Source organism: Artemia sp. Qi Xiang Cuo, unplaced genomic scaffold (assembly GCF_049724085.1).
Source record: "Artemia sp. Qi Xiang Cuo unplaced genomic scaffold, ASM4972408v1 HiC_scaffold_2920, whole genome shotgun sequence".
Taxonomy (NCBI): domain Eukaryota; kingdom Metazoa; phylum Arthropoda; class Branchiopoda; order Anostraca; family Artemiidae; genus Artemia; species Artemia sp. Qi Xiang Cuo.
Window position 1 is genome coordinate 64601 of NW_028300318.1, and position 18836 is coordinate 83436.

The following is an 18836-nucleotide window of genomic DNA, read 5'->3' on the forward strand; positions in this document are numbered from 1 at the left end:
ACAATTAAGCTATTGTTCGTACTTTAAATTTTTCCAAGAAAGTCCGAGGGCAGACAATAGGATTTGTACTGGGACATGTAGGGATCCATATTAAATACATTGATTATTTGACTGGTGTTCATGGCGCCAAGTCTAATAGAACACTGCCTACGGGAGTGATTTCCCAATAGGTTTCATGTTGATTTAGTGAGATTAGTGCAATACTCTCAGCCAATGGGTCAGCAAATGTACACTATATGCGCACACTCTCCGTACGTACTATACTCATATCCTGTGTGCCAGACAAATCTAATACAATGATACCATGTGTCTTAGCAAACATATCTTTGGTTATACCATTTTCAAATAGTTGCGAATCATGATCTAGGGTTTGCATGGTCAACTCATACAATGTTCTATAGGATTTATCAAAAGATATATTGTAGAGTGGGATGCCGTTTACTTTGCACACAAGAGATGAAAGTCCAAACATCTCGAATTTATGTGGGCATCCAGTCCACGATCCTATTGCACTAGCGCTTTTTACAAATGCCAAAGCGAGTTTTGACGGAATTTCGCCATTGATAAAGGATGAATCGGTGAAGGTGAGTGAGCCCATGGCAATATGACGTTGATTGGTGATTGTATGAGGAACATGTAGTTATTTATTATTTCCATTGGCTCTCAGTTTTTCCACTGTCAAAGCAACAGAACTCATGACCTGTTGTTTGCGTTCATGAAGTATTGCCGAGGTGAGGGAGAGACTTACATCAGGATTGGCAGCAAGTTCTTTTCTCAATATGAAATTGGATGGTGCAAGCGTCAGTTTTATATCCACTTAAACATTGGGTGGTAGCCATTGGGGTATATTAAATATTTCATGATGTATTTTTCCAACTAGATGTAATCCACTAGTTGTAGCATTTTTAAGTGCATCTGTACTATCAGTATTAGTAATATATTCATATCCATTGGAGGTGCCTCTCAATTCCTTGTATGACTTGTGTGTCATCAGCATGAATTGCATATAGCTTGTAGAATTCTAGAAATTGTTGCTTGTGCTCACCAGCGTGCCATTGATGTAGACACTGATTTGACGAAATAGACTATGTAATATACTATTTTCATAGGATATTCCATCGGCCCGAATTGGCATTGTATTATCGGATTTCCGGACTTTCATTTGTAAATCTATAAATGTCGAAGACATGTCCATAAAGTAGTCTTCATTGGAATAAATTTGAAAGTGAATAATATCGGAGAGGGGTTGTTGAGGATAAAATTGTTCATAGTATCCATGCTTTGACATTCACATCAACATTTTCAACATTGAATAGATTCAATGAGGTGGTGATTGAAGGTTGAGAATCCTTATGCGGTAGGTAGGACATCTTAAGAGAAGAAATCTAGTTTCGATCTAACAATTCTCTTCCTGGGGATTCTTCTTCTGTTTACAGTACGTGTTGGCTTTTTTCTTCTTTTCTTTGACAGCGGTGATGTCTTTCGTTTCCGACCTGAGTAGAGACTGATGAGTGATGCATTGTTTCTCGACCTTTTTAAACCTTTACCATTTTGTTTTAATCGCTCGCCAAGGGTTCACGCACTGGACCTAAGATTTTCCGTAGCACTTTTTTTAAAATCCTTGCCAGAGCCCCAATCGTATAGTGTAGATGATGCAAAATCTGTCGCAGCCGGTACAAGATATTTTCTAGCCAGTTGTAGTGAAGAGCGAAACAGCTTAGCAAACCAACTGCCAAGTCCATAGCCAGACATTGACGAGCGACCTTTGTAATAGTCCATTCCATTGCCCTGTTGTCTTGGGCCAAGAGTATTAACATAGCAGTCAATATCAGGACAAGTGAATGCCACTTTTCTATTAGACATCTTGTTGTTGTTGAACGATGGGCCGAAAATGGCATGTAATCACAGCCAAACCTTTTGTTGAGGATAAAATTTTATGCGTTTCTTTAGTTTTTTTGTGTTCCCCCCCCCCAAAAAAAAAATATTTCAGTAAAACCCCCTCCGAAAAAATCCTGAGAACGCCGAAAGCCGGCTTTCGGATTTGATGTCTGATCCCCAATTGGCAGAAAGCAGTGAAAAAGTCAAGAGTATGGCCTAACTACTAATTTCCAACACCAGCAAAAGTCCCTAATCTGGAATCGGTAAAATTCTACTTTGGATACTTGAATGCTGAGGGACTTGACCTTGAGGAATTCCAGTAGCTTGAGACTGTACCATTAGGGTTCACCAACTGATAAACCTTTCTAGAATAACTTCCCCTTTCAAGAGATGGACCAGCAACTGTTGACAAACCTTTCCCGACCCAATCTTGAACTTAAGTGGCCTAGTAAAAATTTCACTTCCACTTGATGGGACCTATTAAAACCTGAGTAGTTTTCACTTCAGTCTGTTTTAATCATACCTCTTATAGGTCTGTGGTAAGATGGATCTCTAAGAAGGCTTGTCAGATTCAAATGAAGCATGTGAAATAAGAAGGACAAGAAGTTCATCTGTTGACACTGAGAAAGTGAAAAAAAAAATATAAACAAAGATATTTAAAAAAATGGGAGAATGACAGACAATTTGCTGGTTGGTTAACAAAGAAATTTAATAAAAATTGGATTGGTGCTTAGCATGCTCAGTCAAATTTTCATACGAAGAAGGGAAAACAGCTTTGAGAAAACATTCCCTGTCAGAGAAACACAAGAAGAACCTCAAAGCTTCAAAATTCATTTTCAAAGTCTATAATTCAGTTCCAAGGGTCTACATCAAATAATCCAGTACAAGATACAGAGACGAAAATTGCAGCATTTCTTATTAAAAACAATTTACCATTTTTGCTGGTTGACAAGTTAGTCATTCCTAAAAAATATGCCGCATAAGAATGTTACTGATCAAGTAAGATTAGGTAAGCAGAAAGTGACGAATATAGTCCGCCAGGGCCTGTCAGTGTATTACAAGGACATGCTGGTGGAGTCTTTGAAAAGGAAACCTTTTTCAATCATAATTGACGAGATGACTGATGTTTCGACTGCGAAACAGTTGGCCTTCTGTGTTAGTTTTTCAAATGAGAATTTGGAAACAGAGGTTGATTTAATTGACCTTGTGGAATGCCCCAACGGAACTGCGGAAATGCTGTTCTCAAAAATGAGGAATTCTCTGCAGGTCCAGGAAAAAGATGGGGTTCCACTGACCAATTGGATTGGTTTCTGCAGCGACACTGCAAGCGTTATGATGGGGGCCCATCACTCTGTTTCTTCACTTATAAGGGAAAACTACCCATGGGTTACGACTGTGAAGTGTAGTTGCCACTAGATCCATCTTGTGGCATCTTATGCTTGTAAAACACTTCCAAAAACTTTGGAAGATCTATAGAGGACAATTTATAATCTTTTTGCGAACAGTGTAAAACGAGTCAGTACTTTTGGAGAGTTCCAGGACTTTTGTAACATGGACCGGCTGAAAATTCTTGCACCTGGACAAACAAGATGGCTCTTAGTTCATGCATGTGTAAGACGGATTCTTCAGCTTTGGGAACCCTTGAAGCTTTATTTCAGAATTTGGAATTTGAGGACCCCATGTATGGAAATGAGCTTGTGTTTAATGTATTACAGAATCCACTTATGAAAGTCATGATGATGTTTATGGAGTACATTCTTGGACTATTAACAGACTTTAACACAGTGTTCCAAGCAAATGCCCCGCTGTTTCATGTTTTGAAAGAAGAGACAATGAAACTTGTAAAGATTTTGTCACGAAATTTCATGACCACCAAGTATGTTCAAGAAAAGGGAATGACCGTTGACCCTGAAAATAGTTTGCAGTACCTTGCTCTGAAAAATATTTACCTTGCCTTAGATGCGGCAGAAGAAATTGTCAAGTTGACCACTGATGCGAATGCTACATGAGACTGAAAAAATGTATTTGTCAGCTCGCGAGTTTTATAAAGAGACTATTGTTCAGATACAGAAAAGATTCAGTTTTGATGATGATATCTATGAGGTGGTTAATTTTTTTGAACCCGAGAACGCTAATTCACTAAACCCACCTACCCTTGGGCTATATTTAAGATGCTACTCGTTATCAGGGTGATCAAGAAGTGCCATTGACAAAGAGTGTCGGGAACAGACCGATAGTGCCAATGATAATGAAACAATAACTCTGACAGCCGTGGCTTACTGGAAATCGGCTTTGAGTGCAAGGAACCACCGTGGAAACAAACGGTTCCTAAACTTAGCAAAGTTTGTACAATACTTGTTCTTCTTGCCATTTTTGAATGTTGCTTCAGAAGGACTGTTCAGCCTACTCAAGGAAGTAAGGACATACAGAAAGAATCGTTTGGCAACGGTGATTCTGGCTTCCATGATTCAGACGAGACTTGGAATGAAACGAGCCGGAGTTACAGCAGACAAACTGACGTTTGAAATTCTCCTCAGAAAGAGGCTCAAAGGAGTAGTAATGTCTGCCAGCACAGCTAAGTAACTGTATGATCAGAGTGGAATGCTCACACAAAAAGAGATGCGATAAAAATAGATTATGAACGTAATGTGATATATATGTCTGAAAGTTTTGCTAATTTTTATACTTTTTTTCAGTTATATGATCATTAATGGGCTGCGACCTTGCGTTTTCTCTTTATCATTTGAGCATAATTGTTTGGGGATGGTAGTACAAAAAAATTATCCGCTTAACTCAGACTCAATAGTTAAATGCCTGATGTTCATAATTCATCCATATTTTCTGTCTCCGTCTTGAACTTAGCAGGCTGTTGTTTGGAGCCTGAAAGGATAAGAAAAAGTAGGGGTCGATGAAGAAAAATGTCTTAATTAAACAGCTTTAGAGTCTGAATGAAATGTGACTGCACTTAGTTACAAAATTAAACACATTTCAAGCTTCTAGCTGCTTTATTTTGTCATGTTTGACAAAGTTGATCAACGAATTTTCTTTTCGGAATCGCAGCTGGCTCCAGTAAATCTGCGCTCTGAACTTTTAAAATGTGGTACTTTATTCGCAAATGGCTCGAACACCTCCAAAAACTTAATACAAAATATAAAAAAAAGTCTTACTGAAAATTCTACAAAATCCTGAGAGCAGTCCCCCGATTTTCTCCCGAATCCTGAGAGCCATCTCCCGATTTTCTCCCGAAAATCGTCGAGATTTTACAGATTTTTTGAAAAGAAAAGTGGAAACACTGGCTAGACCATGATCATGATAGAAGTAGAGTATACCGTTTCATCAGCATCATTAGTAGAATAGAAGTGTAGTTAGTGTTGGGCGATATTTCGATTTTTCGAAACATCGATATATCGATATTTTCACTTTCGATATTCGATATTCGATATATCAATATCGATATTTTGGAACCGTTTTTGGCTCCGATACACTCTTGTTTTTGCCAAAGTTAAATAATGAAAATCGTAGTTAAAGAGTATTTTGCATTATTTTTTTATAAAAACTTCGAATAATACACCATTGAACAATGAAAAAACCAACTTTGATTATATGAAAGAATATCACGAAAACCCAGACATGAAACTACTTGGGCTCAAGAAAAAAAACGCGGCTATATTTGGCTATTCAAAAATAGCAACATGTCAATGTTTTTCCCAGAGAGTCGGTTTCGCCGCTCGGTGATCAACTGACTGGCCTTGGAAAAAACTCTCTCAAAAGAGACACTGGTGGCGGACACAGACATAAACTTCAAGGCAACCTCGCACAGATGTTTCTGAGAGCCCATGTTGCGAAAATTCCACCACTTGAGTGGATCCGTTTTTTCTTGGAACTACAGATTCCCTGTTAAAAAGCTGCACAGCCATGATAGACTCGGCTGCTGTCGAACCACGTCCTTAGTTGACTACCAGAACTTCGTCATGTGAGCCCCACAAACTGTCATGAGCCTGTCGATGCTGTCTCGCGGGGTTTGTGACGGTACTTGTACTTGCTGCTACGGATTCAGCAGACAGCAAGGCCAAATCCATCTCTCTTGCTATTTTGCCCTCAACCGAGACAAGATCGTCAGGGGAAATATACATTTTCTTGAAACGCGGATCAAGGTATGTGGCAATCGTCACAGGTGTGACCTGACGAGGCTTATAAACCTAGCTTGCATTTTCTCCATCAAAGCCTTGTGGAGGTCCTCGGCGACATTTGTAAATCCACCACAATCTACCTGAACAAGGTGGCGTCTCAAAATCTTGGATAAAGGCAGGACTTTTGAGATGGAGGGATAGCTTTCAGAAGAGAGCTCCATTGTGACCTCGTCAAAAGGTGTAAGTACCGCGATCACGTTTGAAATAACATCCCACTCACTTTCAGTGAGTAGGAGATCTACTTTACCCAGAAGCACAAGCAAACTTGGTACCAACTCTTTCAAATCTTGTAGACTACGCAACACAGCAAGAAGCGAATTCCGTCTAGTGGTCACATCAGGTATCAGTTTTTTGATACAAACATTGTCAATAGAGATCTGAACCTGGCGCAACTTGTCGGCAGCTACAACACTACGTCTGAAAAAGCTGACTATGTTCCTAGCTTTTTGGACAAAAGGTGACAAGTCAGCAGTATCATCAATAGCACCCCTCACAATCAAATTCAGAGTATATGCGAAGCACGAAACATGTCTCCAGCCTTTGCCTACAGCAGATGCAGCATCCTTTACAGCCCGTACCACATTGGATCCATTATCGGTAACTACAGCTACAACCTTTTCCTTAATCCCCCACTCAGTGGCAATTTTCAGAAGATGAGCTTTGATAGCATCAGCAGTATGCCTTTCTTCAATTTTCGCAGTAGTAAGCACGTTGCTGCAGAGGCAGCCTTTCTCATCAATGTAATGTACAGTGACAGCCATGAAACCCTCAGTCGCCCGGGAGGTCCATATATCTGTGGTAAGGGAAACATGTCCTACTTTTTTTTAGTGCCTCCTGCAGTTTCAATTTCTCTACAGCATAGATTTCAGGGAGAAGATCTCTTGTCACTTTAGCTCGGGATGGCAAAGTATAATTGGGGTCAAGACCCTGCACCAGATCCATAAACCCAGGATTTGAAACCACAGAGAGGGGTTGCATATCTTTTGCAATGAATTTCACAACCAGTTTGTTCATTTTACAGTTTTAGGGTGCTTTGCACTGTACTTGGTCTGTAGCAACGAGTCAATTCTCGGCTGCTTTGCACTTGGTGCTCCTGAGTCAGTCTGGTCACTTCTATCACGGGTAACTTGGGTAGGGTCACTAGCTTGACTCAAAGGTCTGGTTGAGTTTTGGCTATGTGATGGGACAATTTGACTTGAATCATGTTCATCATCAGATGGACACGAATCAGAATCAGGGTTAACACTGGCACCCCCGGCCGATGTACTTCCTTTTATGCTTTGGTATTGTTTTTTGTGGTTTGTCTTGAGATGAGCATTAAGGTTGGTGGTATTTCCAGAGGTAGCAACACTTTTTTTGCATATTTTGCATAGTGCAGACTTAGCCGATACTTTTGTAAAATATTCCCACAAAGGAATTGGCATTTTTCAAAAACTGGTAGAGACCTGGACCTGCAATATATTAAACATTCAGAGGCAAATAGAATCCAATGGAACTGATTTTGTTAAATAAAGTGGTAGTACCAACCAGCAAATAATGGACCAGATGTGGGGATTCGATTTGGCATATAGGGTTGGATTTTGCTATGTACTCTAGATCAATAAGCAAAAGAAAATAATGAAAAATTACAGTATATTATCAGCTAAATTTCTAAATTTCAATTATTTGGCAAAATATCATATTTTGCCAATCTGTTTTACAGAAATGTTATCTACTCGTCCAATAGCCATGTAGCAAGACAATACTCTGACATTAATGAGATTTCAAAGTCAAGACAGTGTTACCGCCTAGAGTCTAGGCGGTAGAGTCTAGGCTAGACGAGTTGTCGGAAACGCATCTGCCAAAAGAATAATCAAATCAACCGAGTACAACCTGGAGAGGCTGTGACACTATCTAATTACCAAAGAAAAAAATCATCAGACTCATTCTTCCTGACTGAGCATAGAAACAGCATAAAAACAGGACGCACAAACAGGCAATATTACAAAACCCATTAGTGCACTTCTACATTTTTGAAAGACGCCCTCTGACTTACCCATTACATACTTCATACTTCATCACAGGTACCTATGCAACCTCGGACTGTTCGGACAAGAAACTGACTTACCCATTACATACTTCATCACAGGTACCTATGCAACCTCGGACTGTTCGGACAAGAAACTAGTGCCGTGGTAATAGAAGTGTCAATCTAACCTTCAAACTATAATTTAAGCCTTTTGACCCTGTGTGGCAAAGGGAGGTTGTTAATTTCAGTTGAAGAGCTAAAATTATGGTCTAAAAGCTTGATTAATACTTTTTATCACCAACGTACGAGGCTATACCAGTCTGAGGTTGCATATTTACCTAGCATAGGTTCCCTGTACCTGACTTAAACCCTGATTTTTACGAGGTGGGCTGAGAAATTCTACTTCTACACTTACCCAGCTGGGAATCAATAAAAGTATTTTGGGTTATGTGGCTATAAGCCCCATAACCATCAGTGTCACATCAGTGTCACATCATCATTGTAACAATGATGATTTTATTAATAAACAGGGCTTAAGGGTGAGTATACAGGGTTGCGAACTTTTTGGTCAATGAATGTGTCCCTTGAGCATCCAAAAATGTGTCCTTTTCAGCCAAATTATGTCCATATTTTGTCTATTATATGTCCATAATATATCCATCTTGAAATCTCAAAAACTAGTTTTCTTACGACTTGTATACCTCTTTCAAAGTGGTCAGTTAACATCGAATATAATGAAAACGAATAAGATTCATTTAATCATCCAAAAAAAAATGAACTAGTGTGAAAGCACAAAAGTCATAAAAACATATAAACAGTAAAAAAATAATTGTCGGAGCTTGAGGCTCATCTTCCTACGAGAGTTCTGCTTGACAGGTATGGCTGGCATGAGGGTCAGCATTTTCACTTCTTTTGGTAGCTTTTTGCCAATCAGAGTATTTCTTGCGCATGTCATAAGGTACAATCCAGGAGTCAAGCGACGTTGCAGAGTGCTAGGTAAACTGGGTTGCCCTTCAATCAGGGGGGTGACATCCCTCATAATTTAGTAATTGCTTCTGTTGCAAATTGCATATTGAGCCCTTAAAGGGGCCCCAAAGGTATTTAATTTTTTTAAGTACACAAATAATTTATCAACAGTAGTTAATTTACTGAACATGTGTTAAAAACATATCAATTATTCATAAATAACTTGTTCAAGAGTAATATATTCAAAAAAATAACAATCAAACCCCATTTATTGGGCAGCACAAATATAAACTGCTTTCCTAATGTTTCGAGTTTTGAAATGCCGTCAACAAAAGTAGCACTTATTTTTGCAATTTGGAACTTTGCTGTCAACAATTCAGGTAATATTTTTGCACTTTTGGCTGGGGGGGGTGGGTAAATTTCATGGTAACTTTGCAGTGGACCTTATATTGACTAGAATGAAAGTGAAAACATCATTGGATACTTTTTATGCTCTTTCATAATTCATATAAAATACCTTCAAGGCCCCTTTAAGGGCTCAAGATGCAATTTGCAACAGAAGGAATTATTGGATTATGAAAAAGCATAAAAAAGGAATCAACTAATGTATTTGCTTTCATCCTAGCTAAATTATTGTGCCACCTGCAAATTTACCACCAATACCAACAGCCTAAACTTATATATTGTGCCCACGATTGGGGGCCTGTTTTAAATTTTTAGGAGGAGTGTATTTTGATCAGGATAGCCTACTTGTCAAAGATTATGCATTAGCCAAGCACTGGGAGGTTTTACCCAATATAACCCCTCCACTATAGACTAGTCTAGGTTAAGTTTGAATTAGTTTTATAAAAGTTTTCCAGAATCTTACTGGGAATTTCACATAAACCTAAGGGTGACTCATTCAAACAGGGTGCGTGACTGCCTTTGTTCCAGCAATACTTTACTAGGCTATAACTCCACACAAAGTTTTCATATAGCCTAATTTGTTATCAACCAGGTAGAATCACGACCCTTCAAGGAGACCCTTAATGAAATTATTTGAAAAAAACTACGTTTTCTAAAGAATTAAAGAGGCTGAGTCACAAGTTCGAACCTTAAAACGTACAGGGATTAGAAGGTACAGTTGGGGGGCTGCCGCATCCCAAACCCCCCACTTTCGCAACCTTTAAATAAAAAAAAAGTTTTTTAAACTGAAAGTAAGGAGCGACATTAAAACTTAAAACGAACAGAAATTATTCCATATATGAAAGGGGCTGTGCCCTCCTCAACGCCTCGCTCTTTACGCTAAAGTTTACCTTTCTCACAACTCTTTTTTTTAAACAATAAAAACTTTAGCGTAAAGAGCGAGACGTTGAGGAGGGCACAGCCCCTTTCATATACGGAATAATTTCTATTCGTTTAAGTTTTAATGTCGCTCCTTACTTTCAGTTTAAAAAAAAATTTTTTTTATTTAAAGGTTCTGAAAGCGGGGTGTTTGGGGGGGGGCAACCCCCCAACTGTAACTCCTAATTCCTGTACTTTTTAAGGTTCGAACTTTTGACTCAGCCCCTTTAACTCTTTAGAAAATATAGTTTTTTTCAAATAATATCTGCACGTGTATGTGCAGTTTATCACTTATCATAGCTTAACTAACTGTTAGCTGATCATGTCCGGAGTTATAGCTGGGGGGCTGCCGTACCCCAAATCCCCCGCTCTTGAAGATTCTTTTGTTAAGGCTTTTAATTCCTGAATACTCAAATCAAATGCGCAGTAAGATTTTCTTTTTTCAACTTTTCTTTGAGCATGCGGGTATACGGCATGTTATCAAAGCAGTGGAGACTTACCTGTAACCTGAAGGCCGACTGTGATATTCTTCTGGAGACGCCTGTTGAGCCGAAGGATTTAATAGATTGGATTTAAAAAAGAAACTGAGTTTCTTTTATAAACTTTAAATTCAATATAAAAAAATTTCCTCTAACTGGGAATCGAACCCGGGTCTTCCGCCTGACAGTCAGTAGTAGCGACCACTGTACCACAGAGACAATTGCTATATTATTTTTAGTCTTTGCTATCTATTTTTGAGGCAAGCAAATCCCAACAAAACTTGATATTTGGTTTTTCGAAAACAGGGAAGGAGTGATCGGATTGAGCTGTAATTTCGAGGATAAGCTCCCAGGCCCCAGGACAGCCTATCCTCTAAATTTCAGCCCGATCGAACAACCTTAAAGGGGGACCGTGGTGAGAAAAATTAACATGGGCTCTTATAGGAAAACGAGGTTTTTCGTAAATGTAAATTCGGGGGATAATTTTTTCGGTCTGAAAATATCTAAAGGCCCTAACAGGTCAAAGTCCGCTTAGAATGAGTCCTCATTCACCTGGATCCGTTGTCAACTATGGCCTGTAGGCGTGGCTAATAAAAAAAAGACAGAAATGAACATTAAGTGGCTACGTCTGGTTTTTCGAAAACATGGAAGGAGTGATTGGATTGAGCTGAAATTTCGAAGATAAGCTTCCGGGTCCTAGCAAAGCTTAACCTCTAAATTTCATCCCGATCGGACAGCGTTAAAGGGGGGCTGTGATGGGAGGGTCGAAAATTCCGGCCCAGTTTACCCCATGAAGATAAAGTCGGAGGAGGATGAAATTTTGCACGTTTCTTATTTTGAGCTTGGGCTACAAAATGCAATCACCTCCGTCTCTCTGCGACCTCTAGGACCGGAAATCGCTTAACATTGTGGTGGGTCGCCTCTTTAAAGAGGCACAAGTGTGCCTCCTTGATTTAACTTATAAATATGACAAAAAAACTTGTTAAATGAGACTAATTACACATTTTTGGAGGAGATTGCACTTCCAGCATAAAAATGTACTTACCAACATAAACATGTTATAATTTTTTGAAAATTGCGGTAAATTCTAAATAAAACTAGATAAAATTGCACATTCCTCTGTTAGTTTACAAAAGTTTCAATCATTCCATTAAAAAACATACAAACTGTGGAATGATAAGGAATGACAATGTCATTGTTGTTTATTTCAACGTTTCTGGAGCATTCATTAGCTCCGTCTTATGAGTCATTGGATTTCATAGGTTATTCTTCTTCTTGTGGAAGATTTGGAAAACTTTTTTCTCTGTGGGACCTTTTCTGTTGGTCGTTCACGAGTAGATGGCGAGAAAAGCTGAAAATACTGGAAAATTCCGAAATATCGTTTTCGATATCGATATTTACGTTTCGATATTAGATATCGATATTTCGTCTGATATATCGATATATCGATATCGATATCGAATATCGCCCAACACTAAGTGTAGTTACTAGTTACTAGTGTAGAGTAGAAGTGTAAAAATAAAAATGTATGAACTTATGGATGTGCCCTTAAAAATAACAAAAGATATTGACCTTATCAAACCCCTTCAAGCGCTTCTTTCAACCAGGTCATCTAGTGGAATTGACAAGCAAGATTATTATAAAAGTGCTATTTTTGAATTAAATAACTTGAGACAGTCTGCCACAAGAAAAGGAATTGAGAAGGAAGATTCTTATTTAGAAGTAATGATTAAGTAAGACATGATTAATCTCATTAGAGGGTGTAATTCCTTGGTAAATTTTCTGATTAACTCACTGAGGAGATACCTTAGAATAGACATACTTCTAGAAGGAGGATTTCATCCTAAATCCAAAATTTAACATTTTTTTTGTGCCAGAAATGAACTTTACCAACACAAACAACAGTAAAATTCTAGTTTAGCTTCTTTTTGCTATCTTCAAAAGGGGTTATGTTAGAAAAATGAAACTTTCAGTAGGCCAATGAATCCAGGGCCAAAAACATACTCTAGGAAGGTAGGCCTATTACCAAGCTTCCATGTTAACCCTCTTCTGATTTTTGAGTCATAGAGATTTGCCTACTTGGCAGGTCTATAGGGTAAGACACCCAGTAGTCGGCCACCTGCCTATTCTCAAACACAATCTTTTATACTATTTTAATAACTAATTTACAATGAGCCATTTGTATGTCTGAGTTTAGGCAGAATTGTCACTTGTTAGTAAATTCAAAAATAGGAGGCACTGTACAAGTGAAACTATTTGAATTAGTAACCTACTTGTTCAGAAATTTTTCAGAAATTTTTTGATACAAAAATTAAGTTTCTAGGTGGTATAATACAGTAATTAGAGTAGTTTAAATGTCAAAAAGTTTTTGAAGTGATTAAAGTGTCTGACTACTGGGTGTCTTACCCTATTGAAATTTTGACAAAATAACAATTTACCTTAATTATCAGTTTTCAATTTCTTTTTCTCTGGTTTTAGTTCTGAAAGTGCAATTCCTGCTTGTTGAGTAGAATTTTAAGCCATATCAGTGTTTTTTTTTCAAAATATAGGAAATATAGCCTAATGCATTTGAAACCTTATAAATTGGGATGAAGCAAAATTGTGAAGCTGAAAACAGTTTTCTTGTACTTCATTTGAGTAGAAGATCTGTTTTGTAAGGTTTTGCTTTCATTACACAAAGATTTTGGTAATACTTACTAAATCATATTATTGAGTTACAACTAAAGTGAATATACCACTTGGTGCCTTTTTTTATGTTCTTTACAAATATAATAGGAACCATTTTTGCTAGAAATGAATTTTAGCCCCCACCCCTATATATACTCAATTCAGGGTATATATTTGCACATTAGGGGTGCGGGGGGAAAGTTTAAACTTACCTCTCATTTACATCAGAAATAAAATTGCCCCCAACCCCCTAACGTGCAAATATACACCCTGGATTGGTATATATAGAGGTGGGGCTGAAATTTGTTTCTGACAAAATGATTATTACCTTAAATCACAGCTTGGAGTGAAATAAGGACTTTCAATCCTGTTGAATCACTCCTTGTGATGACTGTTGTAGTTGGTTAAGTTCTGGTGGAAGATTCTGGTGCTTCCCAGTCAAACTTCCACGGTGTATCTTTCCACTCAGCATCCAGATGGCATTTGAAAGCATCTGTTGATTCAGCAGCAACAGTGTCCTCCTTGAGGTTATTCCAGAGGTTCTCAATCCGATTCAAGAAGAAATTGCATCTTGCTCCAGTTGTAGTGTGATGTTTGCAGATTTGTCTAGGGTGTCCTTGTGTTTTGTGGGAGGTGTTGATCTCCAGGATCTCATTTTCTTGATTGGTTGAGAGGAGTTTGTGCACCTGGATCATGTCTCCACGTTTCCATCTGTATACTAAGGAGGGGAGGTTGAGTTCCTTCAGCTGTTCACTGTATGTCTTGTTTTCCATGCTGGCAATCATCTTAGTGGCCCTTCGTTGGATTTGCTCAAGAACTTCCTTGTCCTTTTTGAATCAAGGGGTGGCCAGTATTGTCCCCCCTCCAGTCTAGGTCTTACTAATCATTTGTAGAGTTTGGTGATTACGTGTTTACTCCTACTGGTGATGCTGTGTTTGATGATGCCTAGGGCTCTACTAGCATTGGCTGAGATTTTCTGTGAGTGGGAGCTGAATTTCAACTGGGAGTCAACGATGACACCAAGGTCTCTCTCCTCCTGGACAGGCTCGATTGTGTGGTGACTTCCAGAATTTTTGGTCATGAGGTACTGATGTTTGGGGTTTTTGTGTCCGAAGTGTATGACCTTGCATTTTTCTGCATTGAATTCCAGCAGCCATCTTTTGACCCAAGAGCACATGTGGTTGAGATCAGTTTGGAGGGATTGGGTGGAAGAAGAGGTGTTGGCAGGACCTATGAGTTTTGAATCATCCGCATATAGGGTGGTTTTGTTGCTGGTGATGAGGGGTAGCTCATTTATGTAGATGTTGAACAGGGTGGGGCCCAGGACGCTGCCCTGGGGAACCCCACTAGTGACTTTGATTTTGTCAGAAAGGACATGGCTGTTAGATCCAGTTATCACTTTCACTTGCTGTGTTCTGTCCAACTGACCACTTGTGGACTAACAGATAGAGTAAGTAGCATGTGAATGAGGTATTGGTGACAAACCTTGTCAAATGCTTTGGCTAGGTCCAACAATATTATATCCACAGGTAATCATCTCTCTAGTAGGTCAGTTACAAGACTAAATGACTCAAGAAGGTTTGTGTCCACCAATCTCTTTGAGCAAAAACCATGCTGACTACTGCTGATAAGTGAGTTGGCCTCAAGATGGTTAATGATACGCTTGTTTATGATTCTCTCCATGACCTTGCATTCCACACATGTAAGGCTGATAGGTCTGTAGTTTGCTGCAGAAGTTTTGCTACCCTTCTTGTGAATTGGGATGACTATTCCCTTCTTCCAGTCGCCTGGAAGCTTTCCTTATGCCAGTGACAGATTGAATAGTTTTACCAGTGGGGCTGATATTGCAGGGCTTAATTCCTTCATCAGTCATGGGCTGAGACCATCAGGTCCTGTCAATTTATCGAGGTCCTTAAGCTGTTTGGTTACTTCTTTGATTGTGACTGGTGAGTGTACCATCAGGAAGGGAGTGTGAGCCTGTTCTGCTTGTGGGGGGGGGGTTTGATTGGGGGTCATCCATGGAGAACACTGGGGCAAACTGCTGATTAAGCAGGTTTGCTTTTTCAGAGGGGCAAGAGGATAAAGAGTTGTTGTTTACCAGGTCTGGTACGGAGTGTCTGCCTGGCTTCTTATGGGATATGTATTTCCAGAATAATTTTGGGTTTTCCTTAACGTTTTTGGCCAGTCGTTCTTCATAGTTTGAGGTCAGTTTTCTAGTTTCTTTTCTGAGGAGGTTCCTTGCAGTTTTGTACTGCTCGTACAAAGCTGTAGTCTTTTGTTTTGTGTACTTCTCCCAAAGTTTTTCTTCCTGTTGTGTAGTTTCTTGATTTTTGGGGTGAGGAAAGGTAGAGTTTTGGGTTTCTTTTTCCATGTTATGCTGGTGTGTTTGGCTTGGCTCTCTAGTAAGGTCTTTTTTAGAGTTAGTCATGAGGCTTCAACATCTTCTGATATAAGTGTTTCCAGGTTAGCATCTAACAGCTCCTCCACCATCATCTTGTATTTTGTAAAGGATTGCTTGGTATATTTTGATGGTTTGGAGTTGAGTTGAATAGATGAGAGAACTGGCATGTGGTCACTTGAGCCAATTGGACTGAGAGTGTGTGTGTTGATCACCTTTTCTGGGTCATTTGTTGTGACTAGGTCCAGTATGGAGGGATTTTGTCCTGGGTGCTTTCTTGTGGGCATAGTTACTGTTTGGTACAGAAAGTTGTCAGAGAGGGCATTTACTAATGGGTTTTGTTCAAGGCTTGACTTGGTCATACCTTGGCCATCTACCCCAGACACGTTTGGGAGGTTGAAGTCCCCTGTCATGAGCAGGGTTGCCTTTGGGTAATTGCATAGTATGAATTGCGTCATTTCGGCAATTGCTCTTTCAGAGGACAGCTGGCAAGGGCTGCTGGGGCTCCTGTAAATTGAGCTTAGGACAAACATTTCATTAGGTAGGGACAGGGAGACCCAAGTAGCTTCAACCCAAGGTAAGTAATAATTTGGGACAGAAATTTCTTTTACCTGGAATTTCTTGGAAGCTAGAACAGCCACTCCTCTTCTGCGGTTTGGATCAGACAGATTGCTGAAGATGTTGTATCCAGAGGGGCAGATTGAGTCTTCTGTCAGTTGAAATCTTGAGTTATTGGGGCAAATTTCTGTCAGAGTTGCAATGTCTATCTGACTTAGTTGGAGCACTGTTGCCAGTTCTGGCATCTTGTTGGTAATAACATCAACGTTTGCCATCATAATGTTCACAAGTTTTTGGGTGTGTCTGGGCGAGTTTTTATTCTGCTCACTAATATTCTCGCTTTTGGTTGAAGTGGGTGAATTGCAGCTTAGGTACACAGAGCTGCTAATGAGGGACGAGGCAGAAGGGCATGGGGACATAACTGTTAATTCACTATTTATACATTTCCACAAACTTGTGTTTACAACGTTATTATCACTCACACATGAACTATTTATAAGGGGGACAAGACAGTTGGAGGTAGTGGTTATTCTTGCATGCTCGAGCAGCTCTCCATCGGAATTGCTCAATTTTGACCGTTTTTTGTGATTTTGCCCTTTCTTATCACTAGGTCTGTTTCTCCGTTCGCCTGTCTTTTCTTCATCTCTTCCAACAAGGCTTTTCTAGCATTGCGATCTTCTTTGGAGCTGTCACCATAGAATCGAATTGGGTCTTTATGCTGGTAGGACGCATCCAGGATAAGCTTCTTGTCAGTGAAGCTGGCTACCGTGAACAGGACTGGTGGGTGTTGCAGTGGTTGTCCGGCTGTGGGGGCCAAGGCTGGTAGTCTTTTATGTTGAATACTTTGGTCGCTAGTTTGTAGTTGTCCTGGAAGTATTTAGCAAGGAAGTCTTCTTCACTTGCTTGGATCGGAATCCCGTATCCGACGACGTTAAGTTTGCGTCTCTGCCTGTCTTGCTCACTTCTGACTGTATGGCATATACGTTTGTCTAGTGCATCTGGTGAAAGCCCTGTTACTTGAGCGGTAATTGCCAATTCAACAATTGCTTTTATCTTGAGAACATTGCATTTTGTGGCAAGTTCATTGTGAATATCTCTGAGACCCTTGTTGACTGTGGTCTTTATGCTAGCAATGTCCTCTTGCACCTCTGATTTGAAAGATTTGATGGCTTTGGTTAGGGTGTTGGCATCGCGCACAGGCTTGTTCAAGATGCACTGGGGGCAGCTCCATTCACAGGTCATCGCACGATTCATTTTCTCTAGCAGGCCGTACTGTTCATCACTTAATCCTAGGCACTCAATATAAAATCAGTTAGGACATTTGTCGCATAATATGTCAATAATATGATATGGTAAATATTTACCAAGATTTTATGTTCCCAGGACATACTTAAGGGCATAAATGTTTGACCATTCCAGGTCATAAAGAGACATGTTAAGAAAACAATTCTTACTTCATAACATGCTCAATAGGCTATTCCTAGTTAACATATTTTCCAGGGAAGGGGGGGGAGCTTTGTCCTCATTATTTTCATTGTTTTTCAATCACATTTTTCAATATTTATGTATGTTCTCCAAGTCTTGGAAATCATTTATAAAACAAACACCCAAGAGATATGCCTAAATTAACCTAAATTTATGAATATGTGCCTAATTGTATCTTTTTGGTAGATGGCAGTGATGGTGTTTAACTTTCATATATAGACTATTTGAAAACGGATAAATGCAGTAAAATCTGTTTATTTTTCACAATTTTGTCAAAAAAAAGGGAATACAACTCCCCCTGGAAAATATACTAACCAAGACTATTATGCATATTATGAAGTAAGAATTATTTTCTTAACATGCCTCCTTATGACCTGTAATGGTCATACATTTATACCTACTCAAGTCTGTAGACCCATCCCTGAAAGTTTCATTTTCTTAACATGACCCCTTCCCAAGATAGCAAAAAGTAGCAAAACTAGAACTTTACCTTTTGACAAACTGTTAAATCAATTTGAAGAAAAGTAACTTACAGAGAATTCACTGTATATATACAACCAAAGGCACATATTTGCACATTAGTGGTTGGGTAGGTTAGATTCTAGACAAGCCACTTCTTGCTATCTTGGAAAGGGGTTAGGTTAGATAACTGACACTTTCAGTGCCAAATGCCAGGCCAAAAAATTCATCTGCAAAGGTATTGCAAAGCTACTATATTAACCCTCTTCTGATTTCTAAGTCTTAGAAATTTGTCTACTTGACAGGTCAGTTTCTTCTCCTATTGTCAAAATTCTTATTGGAACTTTGACAAATAACATTGTACCTTAATTCTTAGTTTCTTTTTCTCTGGTTTTAGTTTTGGAAATGCAAGTTTTGTTATTTGA

At 39.1% G+C, this 18836-nt stretch overlaps 2 protein-coding genes across 2 annotated transcripts in view; one reads left to right on the forward strand and one right to left on the reverse strand.

Moving 5' to 3' along the window:
* Positions 1-6046: 6046 nt before the first annotated feature.
* LOC148938773 (E3 SUMO-protein ligase ZBED1-like) lies at positions 6047-6829 on the reverse strand. Its single transcript, XM_089107547.1, has one exon. It carries the CDS (start codon positions 6827-6829, stop codon positions 6047-6049), a length of 783 nt encoding a protein of 260 aa, XP_088963673.1.
* A 5499-nt stretch (positions 6830-12328) lies between these two features.
* Positions 12329-18836, forward strand: part of LOC148938774 (apoptosis-linked gene 2-interacting protein X 1-like) — a 59008-nt gene continuing 52500 nt past the window's right edge. The window contains exon 1 of the mRNA XM_089107546.1: positions 12329-12577. Within this exon, the coding sequence (XP_088963672.1) occupies positions 12369-12577 (209 nt within the window). The 5' untranslated portion in view covers positions 12329-12368. The remainder of the gene's footprint in view (positions 12578-18836) is intronic.